We start from the raw sequence: 23,310 nt of genomic DNA, 5'->3' as shown, positions 1-23,310 counted from the left end.
ACAACAGGTTTATTCTTATCTTTAGTATCGGGCTTAGCAGTTCTAGCGGCTTCACCAGAAACGTAAATAGCATGCCCGTCTATATTATGGACCAAGAGATATTTAACCATAGCAACATTAGGTTCAACTTTAATTTGTGCAGAGGGTCTAGGTGCTCTAATATTACTTTTGTTAACCACAGTTGAAACTTTAGCATGTTCCTTTATCCTAACAGGAAAAGGTGGTTTCTAAATATAAGCGGTAGGCACAACTGGATCGACATTGTAAATGATAGTTTCATCTTTAACTATAATGGGTTCCTTAATCTTTTCTTTAATAGGGGGATGATATTTAAACCACTTCTCCTTAGGGAGATCAACATGAGTAGCAAATGATTCACAAAAGGAGGCTACTATCTCAGAGTCAAGTCCATATTTAGTGCTAAACTTATGAAAAGCACCGGTATCCATAAAAGATTTAACACAATCAAACTCAACTATTATACCTGACTCATTACCTTTGTGGAGTTCCCAATCTTAAGAGTTGCTCTTAATTATTTCCAGAAGATCCCATCTAAATTCAATAGTTTTCTTCATGAAGGAACCTGTTGAAAGAGAATCGAGCATGGTTTGATCATTATGAGAAAGTCGAACATAAAAATTATGTAAGATAATTTCTCTTGAGAGCTCATGAATGGGGCATGTGTACATCATGTACTTAAGCCTCCCCCAAGCTTGAGAGATACTTTCTCCTTCATGAGGCCAAAAGATATAATTCCGATCACGATGAACCATATGCATTGGATAAAACTTTTGATGAAATTCCAATCCCACGTTCCAATATCATCACATAGCCTATACCATGTCAATGTCAAGATAAAGGGAAAACCTTCTTCTTAACTTCATCTCCGGGTAGATCTGCAAGCTTAAATAATCCACAAACTTCATCCACATAGATTAGATGAATATCAGGATGTATTGTTCCATCTCCTGCATAAGGATTAGCTAGCAGTTTCTCTATCATACCCAAAGGAATAACATAATAAATATTTTTAGTAGGTGCAGTAGGTTGAGGAACTATTTGTACTTCTGGTCGAGATGAAGATACCCGAACAAACCCCTCAAAGGATTGTTTTCCATAGTAACAAGTGACATTAAATTTTAGCACATAATATAAATGTTTCCTTACCAAATTCCACTCACCAAAGGTGCTTCACTCCCCGACAACAGTGCCAGAAAAGAGTCTTGATGACCCACAAGTATAGGGGATCAATCATAGTCCTTTCGATAAGCAACAGTGTCGAACGCAATGAGGAGCAGAAGGAAATCACAATTGGTTTTTAGCAAGGTATTTTCTGCAAGCACTAAAATTATCGGTAATGAGTAGTTTGATAGCAAGATAATTTGTAACAAGTGACAAGTAGCAATAGTAAATAAGGTTCAAAAAGGTAGCCCGATCCTTTTTGTATCAATGGACAGGCTGGAACGGTCTCTTATAATAAGCAAAGCATTCTTGAGTACACACGGGAATTTCATCTAGTCACTTTCATCATGTTTGTTTGATTCGCGTTCGCTACTTTGATAATTTGATATGTGGGCGGACCGGTGCTTGGGTGTTGTTATTACTTGAACAAGCCTCCCACTTATGATTAACCCCTCTCGCAAGCATCCACAACTATGAAAGAAGAATTAAGATAAATCTAACCATAGCATTAAACATATGGATCAAATCAGCCCTTTATGGAATAGTGCATAAACTAGGGTTTAAGCTTTCGTCACTCTAGCAACCCATCATCTAATTACTACTCCACAATGCATTCCCTTAGGCCCAAAGATGGTGAAGTGTCGTGTAGTCGACGTTCACATAACACCACTAAGGGAAACAACAACATACATATCATCATAATATCGAACGGATACCAAATTCACATGATTACTTATGACAAGACTTCTCCCAAGTCCTCAAGAACAAAAGTAACTACTCACAAATCATATTCATGTAGAAGATTAGAGGGGTATTGAATAGCATAATGGATCTGAACATATAATCTTCCACCAAATAAAGCAACTAGCATCAACTACAAGATGTAATCAACACTACTAGCAACCCACAGGTACCAATCTGAGGTTTTGATACAAAGATTGAATACAAGAGATGAACTAGGGTTTGAGATGAGATGGTGCTGGTGAAGATGTTGATGAAGCTTAGTTCTCCCATGATGAGAGGGTTGTTGGAGATGACGATGGCTTTGATTTCCCCCTCCCGGACGGAAGTATCCCTGACGGAATCGCTCCGCCAGAGAGCAAAAGTGCTCCTGCCCAAGTTCTGCCTTGAGACGGCGGTGCTCCGTGCCGAAAGTCTTCTCCTTATTTTTTTCAAGGGCAAATGGGCTTATATACCAGAAGATAGTCACCGGAGGCTGGCCAGGGGCCCTACCAGCCACCAGGGTGCGCCTTGGCGCCTCATGGGCACCTGGGTGGCCCCCTCTGTAATTTATTTCTTCCAGTATTTTTTATTTATTACAAAATAATTCTTCGTGAAATTTTAGCTCATTTGGAGATGTGTAGAATATGACATAGCTTTTTTACGTCCGGAATTCCAGCTGCCAGCAATCTCCCTCTTCATGTAAATCTTGCAAATTAAGAGAGAAAAGGCATTAGAATTGCTCCACAAAGTGTTATATTGATTAAAAACACTATAAATAATAGTAGGAAAACATGATGCAAAATGGACGTATCACCACGCTCCAAGACCGTGAGCATGAGGCTAGTACCACCAAGATTTCCAAGCCCGATGAGCTCCAAGACGATGCTCCAATGTTTGACTTCACTGCCATCCCTCTTTGTGGCATTGACGATGCCGAGACTACCACGACTCTTTTTGAAGACGGTGCGGCGACGACTACGACTACGGATCTACTCAAGGACCAAGATTTGGAGGCGAGCGACATGGTGGCAAGCAAGGATGATGATTCCATCTTTGAAGGCGAGAGTGATGATGTGCCATCTTCGGCCTTCACCCATGGCGACGGTGACGAGACGGTTGAGCATGGGATTTTCCCTTCGACCAAGGAGGCGTATGGTGATGAGTTGAGCGACACGTGCCACCATATTGAGAGTGAGAGTGACTTCACTACTAGCCCCATATATGATGAGATGCCTCAATTCCCATGTGAGGAGAGCCACCACCCCCACTACTTGAGTGAGATGAGTGACTCCACCTTATGTGACTTTGAGTGCGCCTATTTTGAGGGAGTGAGTGAGCCACCACCACATAGAGAGAGTGAGGTAGTTAATTGGTCGTGTGAGGCCACTTCGATTTCTAACAACTTAACCTCTAACTCTATTGTGTCTTATCATTTGGTGCAAGGTCCCATATATGATGATGCCCTGATCCTCGACGACATCGTTCCTCCTTTGGACAAGACGATGGCCACGATGGAATATGATGCACCCCCACATGGTTCCATCACGATGAAGATGACCACAATTTGATCTTTGCCACCTCACCTACACCACATGAGTGGAATGGCAAAGGTAACATAGGTGAAGGTGATGCTCTTGTCGCACTAGTGGATATTGATTGCTTGCATGATGTTGATCTCCCTATTGGCATTTCTCATGCTAGTGTGATTTCCCCATGCGATGAGTTACCCATTTATGATAAGTTTGATGATTGCCATGAGGATTCTATTAGTTGTGATGCTATGTTGCATAGGATTTATTGTGATAATTGTCTTGGTCACATCATGTTTGACAACCCGCTTGACTTGTCATATGCTATGCATGAGATCACTTGTATGTCATATTTGCAATCTCATCGTAGTAACTATGCTTATGCCATTAAAATAAACCCAGTTTGCACATATGGCATAGATGACAAGCCCATGGTTATTGGCATTTGTTTTTCTTGTGATGATACTGATATGCTCCCTTTGCATCATTTCCATCATATGACATGCCATGACCACCTAGCTTAGGACATGCTTCGGACATGCATTGTTTGCCATGTTGTCAATTTCTCCATGTTATGCTTCCGCTATTACACATGAGGAGACCCCCATACCTATTAGGAGATTTTGCTCCATCCTATGAATTGCATGCTTCCCATGATTGTGTGCACCATATGCATCCCATGACTAAAAATGATATTATTGTGCCACACACTTGCTATAATTTGCGTCCCGGTCATGTTGAACATAAGAACTATTCTTTCATGATGGATGACATGTTTCTCTATCGTGCCTCAAATATCTTTGAGCATTGTTTGTCTTGTGCTAACTCTCACGTGCACATACACATCATGATGGATGATATGTACATTTACCATGCACACACTTTGTTTTGTGTGTCTCCTTATTGTGTAGGTACACATGATTCCTCGTCAACCTCGCAAGTGCACGCATTGACAAAACGAGCTCTAAAGAGCAATGAAGACGTGCACCACATGGAGTGCTTATCCTCCACCCACCCTCATCGCGCAAGTACTTCGCGCATTTCCTCTACATGGCCCTCACATGGTTATGGATTATTATCCATTACGTATTCTACTCCCATCTAGCCATGTTCACTTTGCATGATATGCTCATTTCTATGCCTTTGCCCTGCATTTATGATCCATGCATTGCATTTCACATGATCCTTGATTCTAGTACTTGTATGCGTATGTGCATGCTTGGTGGCGATATCTCTTATTATTGCCATATTTCATTTGAGCCCCATGCCTATGATGATACTTTGATCATGTTTTGTTTTCATGCTTGTGATATGTCATGCGCATTGCATATGCCTATTATTTGCTCACATGACATGATTGCCATGATTTCCTCTAATATGTTGTATCTTCGCGCTACTAGCTTACATGCCATGATAGATATGACATGTCCCATTGATTGATACATGCTTTTCTTGATTGCCTCACACATGCTGAACAATTACTCTTTCCATTTGTTGAGTGCCACAATCTCTTCACTGCACCATATGCACATTATGCTTGGATTTTCTTGCCCCCATGTATTTAGACATTTCATTTCCTTTGGTGTTGTGAATGATTCATATTCCTACCATAGACCGTTCATGGAGCATTTTGTGCATGCTTACTATCACATGAAGGTAGATGCTTGTTCACTTGTCACGCATATTAGCATCTTTACCTTACCTTGCATGACTATTTCCATGGTGCCTTTTACATGTGCTCAATTTATATGCTTAAATGCCATGCCACACTTCTTTGTCGCACCTTATGCTATGCATGATGACAACACTTGTTGGGTGAATCACCACATGAATGCTTGGTTTTGCACTAACGCTAACCACATTTGTTTTTCCAAGTGTTTGTTGTCCTTGCTCCTTTTGAAGGAATCACAAGACGGTGCGACATTGGAGAGTGCCCATTTCGAGCTTCAAGATGGTGAATGCTTGGTGATCGTCCACTTCTACACGGTGATGCCATCTCTTTTCCGTGGTGATTTGGTTTTTTATCCGAGGATGGATCTTTCCCAATGGGGTGGGGATGATGCGGAGCATCCTATGGACATCACCATGTCAAGAGTTCCATTGCTAAGAGACACACCCAACTTCTACTTCAAGCATACTAAGGTGAATTCCTTCCTTAATGCGTGTCTTCTTGGTTCCCTCGAGGGTGATATACTACTTGATCGTCCTACTGTGTCCATGTATAGGTTTGAGCCCAATGACGAGTGTGCCATGGAGGAGGTCATCCACAAGCGAGCACCTACACCATCCACGAGAGAGGCTTGGAAGCGGAGAGGGAACCGTCAAGAAGAAGGCAAGGTTCCAGCGGCACCGATGGGAGTCCACGAGAAGGCAACAACTTGCGAAGCTTCTGGACACCCCGTGCCCACGATACACCCCCATGCACACGGGCTAAGTCACCAGGTCTCTGGATATCCCGTGCACACGGGCTGCCTGTGTGCAACTGTTGGGATTGCCCATGTAATACCCATTACGCCCCTGCTTACCCCTTCATTTCCCAATGCTATATATACTCCTCCTCCTCCTACATTTGGGAATAGCTAAGAATAAATCTAGACATTGGAGCTTAGCTCATGTATCTCCCCTTGTGGGATTCCTCTTGAGAGAGAAGACTCCATTGTAGTACAAGGCCTCCTAAGGGAGAAGGATTCACAAGTGAATCATCAAGACCTCCTAAGGGAGAAGGATTCCCTAGGTGAATCATCAAGACCCATCTTTTATTTTCCTTGTTGTCTTTGGATCTTGATGCACCTTTTGTATTCTTGTGATTTGAGGAGTATTTGGTGTGGATCTTGTCCATTATAGTGTTCTTCTTGTGTTTTCCCCTTGTGTTCTTGGTGTTCTTAAACTCACCTCCAATTCGTGAACATCGGGCCACCTAGGGTTTTACCCTACATCAACGTTCTTGGGCGCATGTGTGACGCACGTGGGGTGTGTGTGTGTGTGTGTGTGTGTGTGTGTGTGTGTGTGTGTGTGTGTGCGTGCGTGTGTGTGTGCGTGTGCGTGTGTGTGTGTGCGCGCGCGCGGGGGGGGGTGCGTATCTAGGAGAGGATTGGGAAAAGACTGGAGACTAGTATGTGAACCTAAAATTATGGGAAATATTAAGCGTTTAAAATGATAACAATTAGAATGTCCTCGCGTTGGTCGCACGCATAGTGGACACATGGCTGGTGGGCCTTGCGAATCTCTCGAGCATCTGTCTTATCCTTTCAAGCGGGGGTCTTTTACACTAATTATCCGCACATTCCTCTCCACCCTGATGCATCCCCATCTCTCCCCTCGTAACCACCTCCTGCCTGGAACCACCACTGCGCCTCCCCGAGAACTTGAATCCGTCTCTCTCGTCTACCTATCGTCGTCGCCGCACCCCCAACCTCCCTCCACCACTCCCCTTCATCTAAGGAAAGCAACAATCGAACTTTGGGAGAAGGGTTTCAAGACCTAGGTTTGACGACAGTGTGTCTACCATCCACCAATACTGACCGTCCAATCCACAAGTAAACACAATTGCGGTACTTTCACATAAAGACCTACATCACCCACCCACTCATTTGCAGAAACTCACTTAGTCTCTCTAGACAAGTGCATCCCACCCCACCCCGCCGCCACCGCCACACCTCATGTAAACAAATAAGAAAATAAACTTTGGGTCAAATATAGCACATGTTTAGTGATATACCATAATCAAGGCGTTTTCAAGTTTGTGATCATACAACACAGGCACTTCATTGAATAAAAAAATATATAGCTTGTTTCCGTAATTCTTCCCTCCAAACATTCATCGAGGAATACGTCACAACTCTGAAATCTCCCAAATGACATTCTCTGACTTAGCCCAGCTTGACTTTGGGTCGTTGACAGGCAGGTCCGGCATTTGGTGGGCCCCATGTGCCAATGACTCGAAGTCAGGGTACATAATGAGCGTAGAGTACCCTTTGAACTTTGTTTTTCTTGGTTCAAAATGGCACACTAGGTGTAGCGAATTTCACAACCATCATCACGAAACAATATATGTGGATACGTAAGTAAACATAATTTCCTCAAGTGCTATTAATTTCTGTCACTCGAACAGTGATGTTTGTCAGCAAAGAATGGTACTGATGGAGATCTAGGGAATGACAAAAAAACTACGGCAGGTAGTGCCGGCATACGAGGAAAAGGTACAATACTTCTCCTTCGCATTGAAGATACCACATTCACTATGAACCGACACTGCTTGCTCAATGATGGCATAGAAAAAAAGAAATGGCAAGAGAAAACGAAAATCTATTCAGTGTAACACACTCTTCACAAAACCCTTCTTCAGGGAAGCACTGCCCATCAAAGAGCTGAACACATGGCTCCTGCAATGTGAAATTTTGTCGTTAGCCCATATTTGAATTATCTACTACTCCCTCCGTCTCATAATATAAAAATGTTTCTGACACTAGTATAGTGTCAGAAACGTTCTTATATTATGGGACGGAGGGAGTACTAAGTTACTGGTGAAATCACATCATTATTAGATAAATAATTCCACAAATAGGAACTATGAATAAATAACAAGCAACAACGGCCTTTGGTTTCAGATTCAAATAGGAACTATGAATTATCCACTCTAATTCCAAATTTAACAAGAGACCCCAGATTCATAATCTAAGGCCCTGTTCGGAGGACCTCCGCTCCACAACTCCACTCTCGGAGCGGGGGGAGTTACTATTGAAAATCGTGGAGCTGCCGTTTCCTGGCTCCGCAGCTCCGGGGATTTTGCGGAGCCGGCGGAATTCCGAACAGGCTCTAAGTTTCCATAACAATGGGACCCCAGTTTCCATAACAATGGGACCCCAGATTCATAATCTAAGCAGAACCAGTCCCTGAATGACAGCAGGTAAAGTGCCAATACAATAACTGCTCCCAACTACTAGCTCAGAACACAACTTACATCATTGAAAGAGTTGTCGGCAACGAGTAACATGATCTAATTGTGTGGCATGTATATGGTACTCCCTCCGTTTCTTTTTACTCCGCGTATAAAATTTGGTCAAAGTCAAACTACACGATGTTTGACCAAATTTATATGAAAAAATATGAACATCTATAATATTAAAACTATATAGTACGAAAATACATTTCATGGTACATCTGATAATATTTATTTCATATTGTGAATGATGATATTTTTTAATATAAAGTTGGCCAAACTTTACAAAGCTTGACTTTGACCAAACCTTATATGCAGACTAAAAAGAAACGGAGGGAGTATTTGTTAGCGGTGGCATGTATTCTCAGGACTAAGTTATTCCTGTTACCTATTGCAATTCTAGTGAGTACAGAAGATTTTCTTCAACATAGCTCATAATCTCTCTATCCTATATATATGAAACTTTCAGGAGATTATATGACGCATGTGTATATATTTCTAATAAGGGAAGTAAATAAATAGATCATGCCATCTAAGACATCAACAAAGTTCCTAGGTAATAAATGGCCTGAATACCAAAGATACATTCATCACAATGCAATCTTGACAAGAAAAATGAACTTCTAAGATAACGTCCACATACCAAGTTCCAAGGAAAAAAAGGAAGCAATAACAAGGCTGATAAGTACAGTGAAGGAGACGGTAAAACCTGAGGGCCATGATGAACAACATAGCTTTGCTTCATTTACATGCTTTACAGCAAGCCCAATCATCCACGATCCAACACTAACATCATCATGTGCATATGTCCGGAGAACAGACCTAGCATTGAAAAGTGACACCAAAGGTACATCACTAGATGTATACTTATAAAAACATCTCTTCTTTCTACTTCTATATCCATGCTAGAATACAAAATAAATATTAGTGCACAAAGCATAGGTTGTGTACCTGTTTATAGAAATGAACTGAGCCACGGCCCTTGATACGACAAACATTTCACCAGAAGCATGTCGAAAGTATCTATGAGTTGGTACAATGAAATGGGTGAGCCACCAACGTAGTGGTCTTGAGCATTCAATGTACCAAGATTAAATACTAGTACAGGTTGCTTACGATTTCCCGTCACCAAATTTCCACCAATCCGGTTCATACCACTTATGGGTCCTGTTTCAAGGAAGCTGTTAGCGATTGTCGATTCCCTGACAAAGAAAAGGATGCAAAAGGCAAACATGGTACACAAATCCCATTTCTTCTGGCTCAAACAACTCACGCTTCAGAAAAGACCTCCCCAGATTTCATACAGCCTATGTAGACACGAGGCTTGTCCCAGTGAGTTTCAAGCATTGCACTCAGAGTGTCTGCATAAACACAATATGTTGTTCCATGTTAGGTGCTGCTTTTCCCCGCAAAAATACTGAAAGTGCTATTTGACTATAAAACATGTCGAGCAAGTGCGAAAAATGCATTCCAGAAACCAAGATCATGCAGATAGACTTTTTTACAGATAAAAAAGTTTCGCTTCGACAAGGCCCAGGAATCACGCAATCTCTCACCCCCGCATAGCCAACCTCAAAGACAGCGATGCTAACACGGGCTTCTTCCACCGGCAGTGCTCGTTCAGACGACAGAAGAACCGCATCTTTAGCATTACTGCGGATGGCAGGGTGCTCACGGACCACACTGAGATGGCGCAGGCAGCCTTCCTCTATCACGACGCCCTGCTCGGCACCGCCGCCGACCAGGAGCACTCCCTGGACCTGTCGCAGCTCATTGAACCGACAGACCTCGCCGACCTTGACGAACCGTTCAGCGCGGAGGAGATCTGGGAGGCTGTCAAGCGCCTCCCCGCGCACAAGGCGCCGGGACCAGACGGGTTCACGGTGGAATTCCTTCACGCGTGCTGGAGCATCGTCAGGCAGGACTTTCTCGACGTGCGCCAGCAGCTCTATGACCTGCGAGGAAGGGGGTTCTGCAAGCTGAACCAAGCGCTTCTGACGCTGCTCCCGAAGAACGCCGCAGCCCATGGACTGCGCGACTACCGACCGATCAGCCTTATTCACCTTGTCGCCAAGCTCTTCGCCAAGGTGCTTTCGAGCCTCGGCGCCAAGCTGGATCGCCAGTCAGCCGCAACCAGAATGCATTCATCTCGGGACGGAGCTTACACGACAACTACGCCCTCGTCAAGCAGTCGCTCAAGCTGTTACACCATTTGGGAGCTCCACGAGTCATGCTTAAGCTCGACCTCACGCGCGCCTTCGACTCCATATCGTGGCCATTCCTCTTCAAGGTTTTGCGCCAATATGGATTTGGGAACCGCTTCCTCCAGCACGCATGTTCTAATGAACAGCGAGCCCGGACCACCCATCTGGCACCGACAAGGGCTCCGCCAGGGCGACTCTATGCCCCCGCAGCTCTTCGTGCTCACCGTCAACACGCTCGGACGGCTCCTGAGACGCGCCCACAGCTTGGGCATTCTGCAGCCGCTGCACCCCCGACGACACATCCCAGCGATCTCGCTTTACGCCGGTGACGTCATGGTCTTCTGCCACGCCACAGCTGGCGACGTCGCTGCGGTCAAGGAGATCCTCGCCTTGTTCTGCAGGGCCTCTGGCCTCCAAGTGAACTTCGCCAAGAGCTCCGCTACCATCTTGCACGGCGACTAGGCGGCCACGGAGACGATCGCGCACCTCGGATGCCCGGTGGTGACACTCCCTATCACCTACCTCGGCATCCCCCTGTCCACACGCCACCCATCAGCCGCCCAGCTGCAGCCCATGGTCGATTCGGTCGCCGCACGCCTCCCAACTTGGAAGGCCTGGCTGATGACCAAAACCGGGCGCCTGGCACTGGTTAAATCAGTCCTGTGCGTGATCCCGGTGCACCAGCTGCTCGCGTTCGCGCCCCCTAAAAAGACTATCAAGCAGCTCGAGAAGATTCAGCGCGAACTTCTGTGGGCTGGGCGCGCCGCTGCCAACGGAGGGCACTGCCACGTGAACTGGGACCGCGTCTGCCACCCCGTCGAGCTTGGGGGTCTAGGCATGCGCGACCTCGAACGAGCCGGCCTTGCACGGAGGCTGTGTTGGCTGTGGTTCACCGGAACAGATCCCGAGCGAGCGTGGCAAGGGCTTGACCTCCAGTTCTCGTCCATGGAGCGTGCGCTCTTCTGGCCATGCACGTCCATGGTCATCGGGAATGGATTGACCACCCTGCTATGGGAGGACCGGTGGATCAACGGCCAGTCCGTCTGCGAGCTCCTGCCCAACCTCTACGACTGCATCCCCAAGCGACGGCGCACGGCGAGAACCATGGCGGACGGGCTGAATGGCAACTCCTGGGCACGCGACATTCACGGCAACCTGGGCCTGCATGAGATTGGTCAGTACCTGCAGCTTTCGCAGGTAATGCAGCACACCGAGCTCTCCGCTGCCCCGGACCAGCTGATCTGGAAATGGACGGCGAGCGGCACCTACTCCGCCCAATCCAGCTACTTGGCCACATTCCATGGATCGACGACTTGCTACTCCTGGAAGCTTATCTAGAAAAGTTGGGCGCTGCCGAGAGTAAAATTCTTCCACTGGCTGGCCAACCAAGACCGGTGCTGGACTGCTGAGAGGCTGGCTCGCCATGGACTGCAACACCACCCTTGCTGTCTCCTATGCGATCAAGAGCCGGAAATGCTCCGACACCTGCTGCTGGAATGCCCCTTCGCTCGCCAGGCATGGCACGAGGTCCTGGCCTGGCTGCACATTCCAGCCCCGAATCCCACCCGCGAGCCCTCGCTCATGGACTGGTGGAAGCATGCCGAAGAGAACACGCCGCCGAGCCTTCACAAAGCCCTGAAACCCGTTGCGCTGCTCATGCCTTGGATGGTTTGGAAGCATAGGAACAGCTGCATCTTCGACAACGCATCACCATCTATGAATACGCTACTCGATAGGATCAAGGACGAGGCCTGCTCTTGGGCGGCTGCTGGGGCAGCTGGCCTCCGGCTTGTGCTACCACAAACCTAGGACATGCACTAACCATGCTGTAACCTGCGCGTCCTCGGACGTCTGTAACTGAACTTCTATCTTTTCAATGCAAAGAAACGCAAAGCTTCTGCGTTTTCTCAAAGAAAAAAGTTTCAGTTTATTCTGTAGAAATGCAATAGCTAACTGAAGTCCCTTTTCCAACTCCCAAGTTCATTACCATCATAACATATCAACAAAAAAAAATTGGAGCACTTAAATTGGCAATAACAAATTGATACTTGAAACATATCATGCAGATCAGCAGATTGATACAGCTCCTCATACAAACATAATAATCCCCTTTGTCTGTAACTACTGGTTCAATAATAATATTTTTGGTTGCTCATACACTCCAAACAAAAATTATACAAGTACATTTGTTGTAAGAATACCTTAATATTAAAGTTCATGAATTTTTAAAAGCATATTTTGGTAAATAATACAAGCCATAGTCAGATCCTCAAGATTATGTACAGTCAAAATGCATAAACTATTTTGAACTGGAAGGAGTACCATTTATCCTACAAAATTGTTCAGACGTAATAAAAGTTAACAGATGATACTTACCAACATTTATGTATATATCATCATTGACCTTAGCATAAAATTCAGCATCAAATGTCTCTGCAGCATTAGCAAAGTAACGTTTTGTCTTCTTAGGGAGCTCTTCATCAGACTCTATGTGATCATCCTGCAATGCCCAATAATAGTCAAGAACTACAAAGTGAGAAACAAAACATCCAGTGTAAAAAAATTTAAAACACGGCTCTAGCAAGTTATCTTGAAATGAAAAAGGTGGGTCAGGGTGGGGGTTCTTTTTCATAACAATTTGGACGCCATACAAAAAGTAACATACAGTAGCAAAGCTAGGTGGCTTGTAATTCGACTGGTATCTCAGGCAGCACATAGTCCATAGTAACAAGGCAAACAACTATCAATATGTTTCCTTTTCTTTTTGCCTTTTGAAATCTGAATTCAACACTACGAAAGAGGACCAAGATCAAAAGTTGATCAAATGAAATCCTAAACAGTGTCGGTATCATATGTTCGATTCATAAATCAGGCATACCAAGATCACAAAATCATTTGTACTTCTATTCTCGTCATCGATTTCCCTGTCAAAACGATCTCCTCGATTTGCACTGCATGGAGGAGCAACTATCAGATATCTAGACTTCATATTATCATTGCAGTAGGATTGTAAGTATACAGTACCTTCTTCCAACTATGAAACGTACTACAATGCCTTTCTCATCTTCTAGTTTCTTCAGCAGTGAACCTGCACACATAAGTAAATTTAAACCACAAAGACAACAGAGAGCATTTCTTACCAACAGTAAGTTTCAAAACTAAGGAAATAGATGGAACACATTTTACTGTCTTTATTAACTAAAGATCAGCATTGCCAGAGTCTCATTTTAAAAATAAGTAGAACTGCAGCATTTGCTTCTAGATTTTGTCCAATACCTACCAATGCCAAATGCATAAGTTTTGTTCATAAATGATTAGTAATTTTACACAAGACTGGCTCTGTCCAGGTCATCGAAGTATATGTGGATTGCCCAACCTTCATCAGTTCGGATTTTTGGTTCTACTGGTTGGTGCATGAAACTTGACATGGTCTCAGAGCTAAGGGATCTTGGGTTTAAGTCTCGGCTTTCACAATTAAAATAAAATAAAAAACTTTGGCCTCTTTCTGTCCGTGTTTAGGCCTTATCGAGCCACAAGTGAAGAGGGGGGGGGGGGGGGGGGGGGTGAAGTATATGGGGATTGCCCAACCTTCTCCATCAGTTCAGATTTTTGGTTCTACTAGTTGGTTCTTGAAACTTAATAATTTATTAATTTATATTCTAGATACAACTTAAGAATTCCATATGTTGTACTTCAAATTTTACAGCAAGCGGTGTTTATAGGATCATCAAAATAGGTAATGTTTGAGCATGCATCATGCTATTATGTATGGCATTACATTGCATCAAGTTTATTTAAGTAGCAGTCATATCAACAAGCAAACAGATTGCCAACATTCTGATGATTTGACATGATACAAAAATATCTGATAACTAACCCAGGAACTGGTAAGCCCTAATTTGTCTAATACGCACTACCCATTGTTCAAAACGAGAGGATACCCCGCGTGTTGCTGCAGGAATTGGTTGATGAAAATTTGGGTTGATAACATGAGAACCAAAATTAAAAAATACATATGACTTATTATATTTGATTATGTATAGTTGTAACAGTATTTATTGAATATAAGTAGAATAAACTGAATGGGAAAAAAACATGCATGGTTAAATGTTGTGGTGGGTCATTTCCCATGCATGATTGAATGTTGTGGTGGATCTTTTCCCATGCATGATTGCATGTTGAGATAAATAAGTTAGTGGGGATAACTCTCTTAGGTATATAGGATATCGGACAGAACAGACCGATAAATCCTTCCTAGGTGTGTCACTGAGTAGCCGATTAACTGATTTATCGGCCCATTCGCCTATTAATCCTTTACTCGCCAACCGACCAAGCTGTTACCAGTAAACGATTTTCTGAACATTGCCACTATCACTATAAGCACTTTATAACTTGGCAATAACCTCCAAAGTACAAAATAGATTACCACAGTGATTATATGAAAAAAAAAATGGAGGTTGCACCCCCAATTATATGAATTTATGACCATGGCTTATAAGACATGCACTATGAAGTCGTACCTGTCGGAAGCCATGATTTCCTGACAGCTTCACGGTAATTTTTTCTACCAAAGCTTGTCATTATCCCAATAACAACCAGAGGCTTCTTCCTAGAATGAGTCGCATTTGTCTCAGAGGTATATTTGCCAACAAATCCTTCATGCTTTGCTGCAGCCAACTCCATCTCGAGTGATGCCAACCGCTTGCCTTGCTGCCTAAACATTAAAGCGCTTAATGAGTTACTACTATAGCTCAAAGTTCCAACTATCACAATAGAAAATCTGCAACTATGAAGAACCAGCTCCAGTTTTGTTAGAGTACGTAATAGGCCTAATGGCCCTGGGCTGGCGGTATAGCCCGTTAGTCTTAGGGTTAATTAGAGATAAGGGTCGCTTGCTTAGGGGTCAAGTAAGCCTTGCTTGGGAGTCAAGTAAACCTCTCTATATAAAGAGAGGAGATGTATCAATCTAATCAAGCAAGAATTAAGAAGGAAATCCCCTTCCCTCTTGCCCGGCCGTGGGCAAAAAGGCCCCCGGCCGGCCATAACAAGTTTACTTGCAAAAACAGAATAATGAACAATGTAGCATGGCATTCGACTATTTGTCAGCGTGTACATTAAGAAGGCAACATCTGCATAGTAATGGGTCCTGCTAGATCACAGTTACCTGCATGAAACAACCTTCAAAGTATCGTCCACTGATATTGCCGATCGCCCCTGAATTTGACAGAACTCGTATGCTTAGGTCACACCAAAAGGCAGCTATTGTTCTAGTTAGCTGGAAGGGATAGTCGGATCTGAAGCAACATACCTGGCCGGTTCGCCTGTCGAGCTCTTTTATCAGGTAAACCCGATTCTGTGCATCCTGCCACAATCTAACATTTGCAAATGTCAACAAAGTTTCCCTCTCGAAGGTCAGCAAAAGGTCAAAAACCAAAATTTTATGGATTATATACTAGATAAAAACGAACAAAAGATATCTGCTCTTTTATCAGGTAAATGTGATTCTGTGCATCCTGAGACAATCTAACATTCGCAATGTCAACAAAGTTCCCCTCTCGAAGATCAGCAAAAGGTCAAAACCACTTATCGGTTGCTTCATAGAAACGAACAAAAGATATCTCCCTCCCTCTATCTAGAGGATAAATGATATATAAAACAAAACAGAAATAATCCCAGTTTAAGCAGTGGCACTAGAAGACCCACTTAAGCTTCCCAGACACACAAACTACACATTTCTTCCGCCAGAGCAATTCAAGGATTCAGAATTCACCATAACGGTAAACCCGCAGAGAAAAAAACCTTGCAGAGGGATCAGGCGTGAGCATTTCAAGGAGCCGCTCAATGCGTCGAGCGAGCAGGCGGACTCACCGGCCAGCGACGTAGAAGGATGCCATGGTGGCGAACATGGCGAGCATCATCGCCGACATCGGCGACCGCATCGCCCCAGTGGCCGATGGCGCTTGCCGCCGCAGGCCATCCCGGATCTGCATCAGGACCTCGGTCCCCTCCTTTCCCCCGGATCCCGCGCGGCACGCGTGGGACTGGACACTCCGCTCCGCTCCACCGTGATCTCAGCACTGCCGGCTCGCCATGCCCTCTGCCGTGGAGATCCCAGCGGTGCCCTTCCCAACCCTCCTTCTCAGTGACCAGCGCCAAAAAGGTTTCTTCGAGTTCTGGAAGCTTCTGGAAGCTGCGGGGGGAGGTGGGCAGGTGGCGGAGTCCGACTGGCTGAGTGCCGCCGGTTGGTGCGTTGCGGACCGTTTTGGTGGTTCTTTTTCGTTGTTGCAGCGATTTGGATTTCAGAGAAATCCCCTGCTATTCAAAGGCCGAGGATCAGAATAGGGATGTTTCTATTTGACTGATGATGGCAAAAGAAAGAAAGAAATCATTTTCTCCGGGCCAGCGTGTTACTCCTATGCAAGTAATAAAGAAGGGCTACTTAATTGTTCCAATTAATGCGAAATGAAAAATAGTGTTTTGGGAACAATATGCATCAAGCTGAATCCACATATGTTGGATATTTTGTTCAAATATATACTCTTCGCTTTTAAAAACATACACTTTTTGAACAATGTACATCAGGACAAAGTATGGTGTAATTGCAACTTCTCGTCACGACGAACGGGATGTTGTACATGGCCACTTCTCAGAGGTCCTGAGACGATGATTGCCCTCGCTCTGGACCTGCCCTTCACTGAAGATGAAGTTTGCCGACCGATCAAGCCCTTCACAAGGAAGTTTTACAGATGCTGCTGGGGCACGATCAAGGTGACATTATGCGCGCCATGGACAAGTTCTTCCACATGAATGATGTTGGTTTTGTGGAGCTCAACATGGCAAGGCTGATTCTGCTTCCAAAGAAAGAAAACTCGGATGAATTAGGGCACTTCAAACCAATAAGCCTCGTGCACTCTGTTACAAAACTCATCTCTAAAATTCTATCGATGCGCCTTTCTGACAAGATGAACAAGTTGATCTCCTGCGTTCAGAGTGCTTTCTTTCTATCCAAGAGCATCCATGACAATTATCTTCATGTCTGAAATATCGTCTGAGTCATGCATTGCAAGAGGAAGCCACTACTGCCATTCAAAATGATATTGCTCGTGCTTTTGACGCGGTGTCTTGGGAGTACTATAACGACCCGAACCTCATAAGATTCGATGTCTCTGTGCTTACCGTGCTAGTCCCTGAATCAATTCGCTAGCACACACAGTACATATATGAATATCAAATAACAAGTGCATCATTTACTATAACGTATGATCCAAAATTTATAAAGTATTACAAACTGAGTAGCACATGGCTAGCTTTATTCAATAACAACAGTAGAAATGTAGCATAATAAACGATGAGTCTCATCAATGACCCACTGGCGAAAATGCTTAGTGAAGGCTTGCGACCCTGCTGTATCTCACTGATCATCTGAAAATCCTGCAACATGATAAGTTACAGCCACAAGGGTCAATACGTTAAATGTATTGGCAAATCATACATAAATGATATAGCACCTACATCAACACTCAAATTGGTTTTGCATAAAGCTAACTTCACCTACCTCCGCCAACAAAGTCAAGGTTTTACAGAAACACAATTGTCACACGGCTAACTAGACCACATCCAAAAATACCCGAGATGAAAAGGATCTTCAAGAAGTCTCAAGCGCGCACAGTCGTGGCGCATTCTCTAGGGACAATAAAACGCTCAGACATCAACGCATTCACCTGATTTAATCCCTGAAACCTCAAGTGCACTTTGCCATGGCGCATTCTCTAGGGACAATAGAGCGCTCAGCCATTGACGCATTCACCACTTCCATGCATCACTCGACACATACCCACGTCTACCATCGCAAGCTACTCACACCATCACATAACACAGTCAATACCAAAACATGACAACACGTAACATAATGATCAACTAAACATATAACATATCTCAACAACTACACATCCATAGCAGAAATATAAGATGAGCAAAATAAAAAATGCAAACTTGCCTTGAATGGTGTTGAAGTACTCTAACGCTTAGTCCTGATCCGCTTCACACTCAAGACAATCTATATGTTTAACGAAGGCACCGATAAATAAAACATAATCACATAACACCACAATAAAGCCAACAACAAATAACTCAAATAAAACTTAAATAACAGGACATATCAGTAGGTATATACTATCTACATGCTACTAGGATCACAATGCAAAAAGAATCAACTAATTTGGATAAATGGTTTGAAAGATATGACCTCCGGAAGATTAAATACAAATTTGAATAAATTCAAATTTTAAACAGTGCAAAAGTGTGGAATTTTAGTTCTACTAGATTCTCCATCAATATGAGTTCATAGGAAAAAGAATCGATGAATTTCGATTTACGGATCTCAAGTTATACCTAAACGAAAATATGATATGAAGTCTGCCAAAAAAAATTGTGCCATGACTACGTTCCTGGAAACACTGCCGTGGCTGCTGTGGATGTGCCACGTTTCAAGGCGTGAGTGGCGGGTGTTTGCTGTTATGGCTAACGGACGGACGGCCGGCATATAACAGAAAAACGTTTCAACAAAAAAAATAGAGATTTAATCTGGCCGGTCCAGGTTGAATCGGACGGGCGGGAGATGTGCTCACCGAAAAGAGCAGAACACGTCGGCCGGAGTTGGGGGAAGACCGGTACGGTCGCTGCGGGTGTGGACGGTGCGGCGGCTCCGGCGGTACTAGGCGACGGAGAAGTATAGAGGCGTGTGAGCCGCGAAGCTCCGAGGACGATGGTGCTGTCGGTGTAGAGCGGGGGATGCTCCTATCGCAGCTACGCTCGGCGGTGCTAGAACTCGGGCGGTGGCTGTGATCTTCGGATCGAGGTCCTTGCGCTCGGTCCGGTACTCCTCCCCTGTGCGAGATAGAGGGTCAAGGCGATAGAGGAGATCAAGGCGAAGACAACAGAGTGGAAGGGAGGTTCAGGGACCCTCTGTAGGCGACGGAAACGATGACGGCGGAGGTCAGCAGCGGTGGAACTCCGGCGAGATCCGGGCGAGGCGAAACGGGCACGGGATCTTTTGATTTTTCCAAAAATCGGACGAGGAGCACACGGGCATATATATATATGGGTCAACTTGGAGACGGCACTATAGATTTGAGTGAATCATCCACGGATTGGATCGGGATTAGGTGTCCGTGAGGAACACGCTGGAGGTAGGGGATGAGACCGTGGGCCAGAGTGGTCAGCGGCAGAGTGAAAATAAAAAGGCTAGTGTGAAGGCTGCTCGCTGAGTGAAAATGGGCCTCCGGCCTGCTACTGCTGTTGCGTGCGTAACGCACGCGGGCGAAGAAAATAAATAAATAACTAGGCGCTGGTTTTGCTACTGCGCAGCCCAACAGCACAGTAACTTCTGGCAAAAAAACAAAATGTTATACTATACAGGGAAGGTATTGGCTAAAAGAAAATACCAGAGTACTTCTTAAAAAATATCACAATACACAGACCAATATTAGAACTACTATATAAAATAGTGAACATTTTTACAACACAAATGAAATTTTGGAAAATTATTTTATGCAAAACAAGCACATAAAGAGCATTATAATAACAACAATAAAATAATTTTGAGTTCCACAAAGTCAAAATAATTTATGTAGACTCCAGAATATATTCTTAGCATTTTTCAAATATAATTAATAGGGGAGAAGTCATATTATCTCCACTCCAAATTTTTTTGCCTTGAGTTGAAAAACTCTTTAAATATTCAGAAAATTCAAATATGCATAGAAATCATGTTGAAAAATAATGATCCTGTTAACATTCCAAATTTAGAAAATTTGGGATGTTACAAGTACTTGCTCGAGCTGCTTCAGGCCATAGGTTTCAGTCAGCGTTGGAGAAACTGGGTTGTTACCATGTTATGCACCGTATCTTCCGCCATCAGCCTTAATGGTGTTGATGGCTCCCAAATTGCGCACCGGAGGGGCCTTAGGCAGAGCGGGCCCACTATCGTAGTTTCTTTTTATCCTGGTGATCGACCCCCAGCAGCACATCCTCCGCCTCACCGTTGAGCGTGGCAAGCTCTCTGCTCTGCCCAGGAGGGGGCCCAATCCGTGGGTCAGCCTCTATGCTGATGACGCAATTGTCTTCTCCAACCGAGTGAAGACAGAGACTGACACATTGCTGCAGGTTCTGACGGATTTTGGTCATGTCTCTGGTCTATGCACAAACCCCTCAAAATCATTTGTAGCACCCATCCGCTGCCAGGAGCTGAGCCTTGATGACATCCTGCAGGGTTTTGGGGGTCAGCGTGTACGGTTCTGAAAGCACATTCACTCCCTTGGTGATTTTGGTAACTGATGTCAACATATATTTTGTTGGACTAATATCTTCATCTAGTATATTTCAGGAAGATTTCAACATTGGCTTATGAATGGATTCAGAAGTGGACCCCTCCAGCTACAAAGGACAGGCATTGGCAAAAGCTTCAAGACTCTACATTTTTGGTTAAGTGGTCAATGAACACATTGAGTCCATAGTGATGCGGAGCATCCTACGGTCATCCCCATGGACCTACCTTCGTCTCCTACGACACCAAATGGACCTATGACAAGAGCTTGAGCAAGGGCTATCGAAAACTAAGATGAACTCGCTCCTCTCCAAACTACCACTTTCTACATGTGAGACATGGCTACTACCTCAAGCGGAAACCCTATGTGTGATCAGGTACTTAGAGGGAAGCCACGGAACCACTACATCTAACGGATGAGCTAGCGAGGACGCCAAGTCCAAGGATCGCGAGAAGGAGCTGCCAGGAGTCTACAGCCACCGGACGACCGGCCTAGACCGGACGTCCAACGCCTGGAGCGTCAGCCAGACAGCCCAAGACCCAGCCAGCGAGGACTCCAGCGGCCGGACGACCGACACGGACTGGACGTCTGACACCTCCCAGCGCCCGGACGACCGGTGTCACACAACAGAATGGAAGTTATCGAAAGTCTGAAGTCTCCGGACGACCGACGACCGGACAGCCGACCGCCTCCGGAAATCCGACGCCGCCTGAACCGAGCCAAAATGTCGGGCGTCCGGACCCTCACGAGCCACCGGGCGTCCGGTAGCTGCCGGACGACCGACGCATGTCTGTGCACAGCGTGTTGGGTCGAGGCCCATGTACCCTTTCGTGACCCTAGACTATATACTCCTCCACCTCCCTCTTTCTAGGGTTAGCATTGGTTTAGCTCATATGAGAGATAGAGCTTTGCTCATCCACTTGATACCTACTCCATTGGAGGCCAAGTCCTCCATCTAGGAGAAGATCCCCGAAGTGGATTCAAGCCCTCCACCTAGGAGAAGATCCCCTAGTGGATTCAAGACCTCCTCTTGGAGAAGAACTATCTACTTGTATCCTTCCTTTGTTGTCTTTCGATCTGTATGGCCTCTTTGTGTTCATGGATCTAGCACGTGTGCGATCGATTCTCGTTGATTCAAGTGTTCCCTCTCATTTCCGCTCGTGTTCTTCATCGGATTCCCTCCAAATCGTGAAAGATCGGCCTTAGTGTCTCCACCCTATATCATCTTGGTATCATGAGCCTTGGTTGATCACGAATTTGGATCCCCCGCCCTTTGATTTCTAGGCTAATTTTGTTGATTTTGTCCCAATTTCGAAAATTCCCCACCAAAAATAGCCCCAATTTTTTGTTGTGATTTGTTGGTATGATGAAGTTTTGTTGGATTTGATCCATGGATTTGCTTTGCCACGTGTGGATCTAGCTTCCCCCCATCATTTCCCCAATTTCCATCCACAAATTTGTCCAATTTTGACCAAATTTTGCTTCTCCACCACGAAGCCTAGAAGTTCATCCCGTGCTCGAAATCGCCCAGACACCCGACGTCCGACAGACACCGGTCGTCCGACCACCACCGGACGTCCGATGTTTCCTCACGAAACTGAACTTTTCCCCGAAAATTTTCAGCCGCACACTACACCTTCCGCACCACCACTCCCTTAACCCCTCATTACATTGCAGCATACCACTACCGCTTTCCGCAACCACCATCGATTACCCGCTACGCACTCCGACGAGTTTGACACGTTTGTTCTTTGAGGATTTGAGTTGCGGTTTCCGTTTCCTAACGTGTTTCGGCTACTTAGGGACGGCTCGACACCGACATCACCGCCGCTCATCTTCGTCATCGACATCGACCACCTCATCATCTTGACACCATCCTCCGTAATCAAGGGACGGTAAACTCGATGACACCTTGGTGTATTCCCTTGCCTTTGCATTGTTAAACCCCCGAGACCATTTTCGCGTCACTTACGTATCGAGACTGGCCTTTGAGTATTGCCGACAACATTACTTGTGCACATTAGTGATCATCGTCTCATTGCACATATCACATCATCTTGGTATACGTATCTTGGTATCATCTCTTGTGTCACAAGGTTGTCACCGCATATACACAATTGCTATCTTGATTAGTGAAGTTTTGCATAAGTGTACAAAGAAAGATCTCAAAAGAGAAAGAGCCAACAAGCTTTTAAGCAAACGAGAAAGATAAGCGAGCTTTTAAGCAAGAACTATAGCATCATACTACATTAAGATTGCCATTACTCGATCATCTTGGATCATATCTCCGGAACACCATACATATAACATACTTGGGATAGAAGTCGTTGCATTGTTGCTATATAGGTTGTGCACAAGTCTCGTATCCGCCTATTGTGCAATCGTGCTAGCGTCTTTCGAGTATTGTG

At 44.8% G+C, this 23,310-nt stretch overlaps 1 protein-coding gene and 1 long non-coding RNA gene across 2 annotated transcripts; both read right to left on the bottom strand.

Moving 5' to 3' along the window:
• Positions 1 to 7,487: 7,487 nt before the first annotated feature.
• Positions 7,488 to 16,891, bottom strand: LOC123165189 (hydroxyproline O-galactosyltransferase HPGT1). The gene is made up of 12 exons (XM_044582819.1): positions 16,446 to 16,891; positions 15,886 to 15,949; positions 15,742 to 15,791; positions 15,098 to 15,291; positions 13,602 to 13,665; positions 13,456 to 13,528; positions 12,954 to 13,077; positions 9,647 to 9,734; positions 9,490 to 9,540; positions 9,325 to 9,396; positions 9,083 to 9,195; positions 7,488 to 7,816 (listed from the first exon to the last, which is right to left on the bottom strand). The coding sequence occupies exons 1-12, from the start codon at positions 16,565 to 16,567 to the stop codon at positions 7,794 to 7,796; spliced, it is 1,038 nt and encodes a 345-aa protein (XP_044438754.1). The 5' UTR covers positions 16,568 to 16,891; the 3' UTR covers positions 7,488 to 7,793.
• Positions 16,892 to 18,568: 1,677 nt separating this feature from the next.
• Positions 18,569 to 19,775, bottom strand: LOC123165188 (uncharacterized). Its single transcript, XR_006482824.1, has 3 exons — positions 19,539 to 19,775; positions 19,205 to 19,463; positions 18,569 to 18,633 (listed from the first exon to the last, which is right to left on the bottom strand). It is a non-coding gene; the product is annotated as an uncharacterized lncRNA (long non-coding RNA).
• Between the last annotated feature and the right edge of the window lie 3,535 nt (positions 19,776 to 23,310).

Source organism: Triticum aestivum, chromosome 7D, assembly GCF_018294505.1.
Source record: "Triticum aestivum cultivar Chinese Spring chromosome 7D, IWGSC CS RefSeq v2.1, whole genome shotgun sequence".
Taxonomy (NCBI): Eukaryota; Viridiplantae; Streptophyta; class Magnoliopsida; order Poales; family Poaceae; genus Triticum; species Triticum aestivum.
This window is presented reverse-complemented; position numbering and strand designations above follow the sequence as displayed.